We start from the raw sequence: 3,898 nt of genomic DNA, 5'->3' as shown, positions 1-3,898 counted from the left end.
TTACTTGCCCACAAACTCCTTGAGCACAGCATGCACAAGATCCGCAACCGTAGCCACAAGCTATCACATCGTTAGCAATTAATCATCATCTCAACTCGTAGACAATAAAGGGGAACAGGGGGAGAAAACTTACCGGCGTAGCATCATCAATCAACTCCGAAGTCTGCGTCACAAACGACTGATTCAACAACAACACCGCATTCGTCAACAACCCCACAATCCCCTTGACACTCTCCGGCGTCAGCACGGGCTTCAACTGCTTCACAATCCCCTCCATATCCACCTCCTTCAGCGCCGCCAACAACGGCTTGACCGACTTCAACAACCCGCCCAAATCCATGCCGTTCAGCTCCTTCAACAACGGCTCCACCGTCTTCAACAACCCGTCAATATCCACATCCTTGAGTGCGTCCAGAAGCGGCACCGCATCGCCGATGAGGGTTTGCGTCTGGTTGACAAAGTTGCGCGTCAATAACGCCTCGCCGTTGTCAAGCAGCGTGACTAGACCGTGCATGGACTTGGCCGTCAACAGGGGGGATACCGCGTCAAGAATAGACTTGAGGTCGATGGTCTCAAGCTCGGAGAGCAACGGGGTAATCTGCTTGACCAGCTTCGCCAAGTCGAGCTTGCTGACTTCCGTAAGCAACGGCGATAACTGCTTGAGCAAAGGTGAGATTTGCTTGACAAGCGCGCCGAGGTCGATTTCGCCCAAGGCATCGAGCAGGGGCTTGAGCTGCTTGATGAGGCCTGCGATATTGACGTCGGAGAGTGCGGCCAAGAGCGGTGCGGCATCGCCGATGAGGCCCTTGGTGCTGTGGACAAAGTCCGTGCTGAGGAGGTCTTCCGCGTTGTTCAGGAGGCCGATGATGCCCTTCATAGATTCGGGTTTGAGGAGCGGGTCGAGAGCCTTGAGGATGCCGGCGAGGTCGAGCTTGCCGACTTCGTCTAGGAGGGGACCGGCCTTTTCGAGTAGGGGACCGGCGGATTTGAGCAGGTTGTTGATGTTCTTGACGTTGTCGCCTGTGAGGAGGTTCTCGGCATTGCCCAGCAGGGTTACGAGACCCTTAATGGACTCGGGCTTGAGGAGCGGCGCAAGAGAGTCGAGCAAGCCGGCGATGTCGATTTCGCCGAGTTTGTCGAGCAACGGTCCAGCCGACTTGAGCAAGCCGTTGAGCTTCTTCACATTATCGGCCGACAAGAGGGTCTCAGCGTTGGTCAAGAGAGTGACAAGGCCCTTGATGGACTCGGGCTTAAGCAGCGGCGAGAGCGAATCCAGCAGACCCGCCAAGTCGATATCACCCAGCTTGTCAAGAAGCGGGCCAACCTTCTGAAGCAGCGGGCCAGCCGACTTGAGCAGAGCGTTGATGCTCTTGACGTTCTCGCCCGACAACAACGTCTCAGCGTTGTTCAACAGCCCCACCAAGCCCTGGATCGACTCCGGCTTCAGCAGCGGATCCAACGCCTTGATAATCCCCTCAAGATCCAAATCACCCAGCTTATCCAGCAGCGGGCCAACCTTTTGCAACAACGGACCCGCGCTCTTCAACAACCCATTCAGGTTCTTCACGTTCTCCCCAGACAACAACGTCTCCGCGTTGCCCAACAACGTCACAATCCCCTTGATCTGCTCTTCCGTCAACAACGGCTTCACGGCCTTCAACACACCCGCCAAGTCCAGATCACCCAGCTCCTTCAGCAACGGCTCCAGTTGATCCAACAGGCCCTTGAGGTCAAGCTTGCTGAGCATATCCAGTAGCGGGCTGCCCTTCTTAAGCAGGTTCTGAATTAGCGCCGGCGCGGGCGGCTGCAGCGACTGACCAAGGTAAACCATAGAGTCGTGGAAACCCTTGAGGAACTCAGCCGTCAACAGATCAGTCAGCGCCTTGATCAAGTCACCGATCCCATCCAACCCATCCAGCAACCCATTGGAGCCGAGAAGGTTAGGGATAACAGGCGCCGCGCGGTTGCCCGCTCCCCCATCGTCATGTCCGGATTCACCAGCCCCGGGGGATGTTATTGTGGCAGTGGGGTGGGAACTGTTGTTTTGCCGCGCGTACTTGGGCGCGCCGAAGAGTTGGCGGGTTTGGAGTTGTTGGGCTTTGAGGAGGGAGGTGAGTTCCGAGAGCACGTCGGTGAGTTCGGATTTGGGTACTAGGGCGAGGTTGTGCTTCTCGAGCAGGGCTGCGAGATCGTTGGGGACTAGTTCTGGGGCTGATAGGATGGGCTCCTTGGCTAGTAGGCCCACGGGCCCAGTGGCCGCGAGCAGAAGGGTGCTGAGGCGCATTGTGTTTGTTGTGTTGTGTTTGTTGTGTTGTGTTGAGTGAGGTGTTTGTTGACTAGACTACGGCGAGGATGAGAGGCTCGACGTGTCTCACACGCTCAGATAGCGTGCCGGGGTGGTGGACAGGGCGGTGAGGTGAACCCCATACAGAAAGCCCTGTTGAGAAAGAGGCTGAAGAAAAAGGGAAGTCCCAAAACGGACCGGGATGATGATGACAATGATGGGTTGACAATGATGGGTTGACAAAGACAAAATCTCCAAGAGGGAGGGAACACAACAAGAGCCAAAAAGTCAGGGACCTCGCCGAGTTTAATTCTCACAGTCCCAGCCAGTGACGACCGTCGAGTTGAACGTTAGGTAAGTGTCCACTGCTACTGCTGCGCGGGTCAATTCAGGACTCCATTGTTTCCCAGAAAAAAACACCAACCGGGTTGGTTTAAGCTTGATCTCCCCATGTCGTCGTATTCTCGTCCCGTGGTCATGGCAGCCTCTCAGCACAACAAGCTCTGCACTCCAAGCCAAGCAGCAGGCCCGATCCGACGCCCACCGGAGGAGGGGGAGTGAGAGGGTGTGAATTGGGAACTTGTGGAGTTGTGGAGTTGTGGAGGTGTGGAGGGTTACTTCGCATCGGAGCTTTGGACATGTCTGTGCGAATTTCTCCAACTTCCCGCCCAGGGAGGTGTCCGTGTATCCTGTCTGTTTGCAGAGGCAAGAGAAGGCCCTGTCAGAGTTGCCGCTTCCCCTCATGGCAACCCGCGCGGGGCACACCCTGGTGTTGCAGGGTTGACGGCACGCAATCTGGGGTAAGGATCCGTAGCGGCATCCACTTTGCACTGCACAAGTTGCTGAAAAAGTCCACCTTCTTGTCTTTTTGCGGTCAATTCTTGGCTGGCGGTGTGGTTCTGCCCCACGAGTTGACCTCATTGCGCCGAGCAGTCCTTTCCAAGCCGCCAGCCTTCCCTTTGAAGAACGCTGTCTTGAACGGTCTTCCCTGCAAGGCTGCCATCATCCGAACACCCAAAATTGTGCTCAACCTCAGGGCCGTTCTGTTCTGCTGCCTGCAAGACAATACAATTTCCCTCGCACACCCTCGATGGCTTTGCCGTTTGATGCTCGGTCCTGTAATGCCGCGGGTGGCAACTAAAGGACCAACCTCTTGGGTTAGGAGTCTGAGGACTCACCCAAGTCACTCTAGACTGGCGGGACTGGCTCGCTGCCCTTCCGATCCGAACTTCGGCGGTCCGCGCTGCTGGGCCGACCCAGTTCTTGCCGAACGCCAATCGCAGCGGGGCTAGTTACCCAATAGCGTAATCCTTCTTCCAGTCGCCACTATTGATTGACGATAACCTTTTGTGGGCATTTTTGCGAGGACCGATCCTCGATGGCTTCGATGCTTGTGCCTCCGAGAACATGTGCTACCGAGCTAGAAAGGACGAGATGTTCCTGTTGCTGGGTCTCTTGTTGGATGCCGAGGGGTGAGTAACAGCAGCATGGTCTAGTGGTTGTTGGTCATGTCCTTGGTCATGATATGAGTTGACTGTTACCGATCCCGAGTTAATTAAACAAACAAGAAGGTAAGGAAATGTTAGAACACGCAAGAAAGAAATACATCCGAAC

General features: G+C 55.6%; 1 protein-coding gene across 1 annotated transcript; it reads right to left on the bottom strand.

Moving 5' to 3' along the window:
- C8A04DRAFT_33044 (uncharacterized protein) lies at positions 1-2,284 on the bottom strand (the record flags this gene model as incomplete). Its single annotated transcript, XM_062782309.1, has 2 exons — positions 1-60; positions 134-2,284. The coding sequence occupies 2 exons, from the start codon at positions 2,282-2,284 to the stop codon at positions 1-3; spliced, it is 2,211 nt and encodes a 736-aa protein (XP_062632857.1).
- Positions 2,285-3,898: the final 1,614 nt, after the last annotated feature.

Source organism: Dichotomopilus funicola (genome assembly GCF_033296635.1).
Source record: "Dichotomopilus funicola strain CBS 141.50 unplaced genomic scaffold C8A04scaffold_108, whole genome shotgun sequence".
Taxonomy (NCBI): domain Eukaryota; kingdom Fungi; phylum Ascomycota; class Sordariomycetes; order Sordariales; family Chaetomiaceae; genus Dichotomopilus; species Dichotomopilus funicola.
The sequence above is the reverse complement of the archived record's forward strand: the minus strand, read 5'-3'. Positions and strand labels throughout refer to the sequence as shown.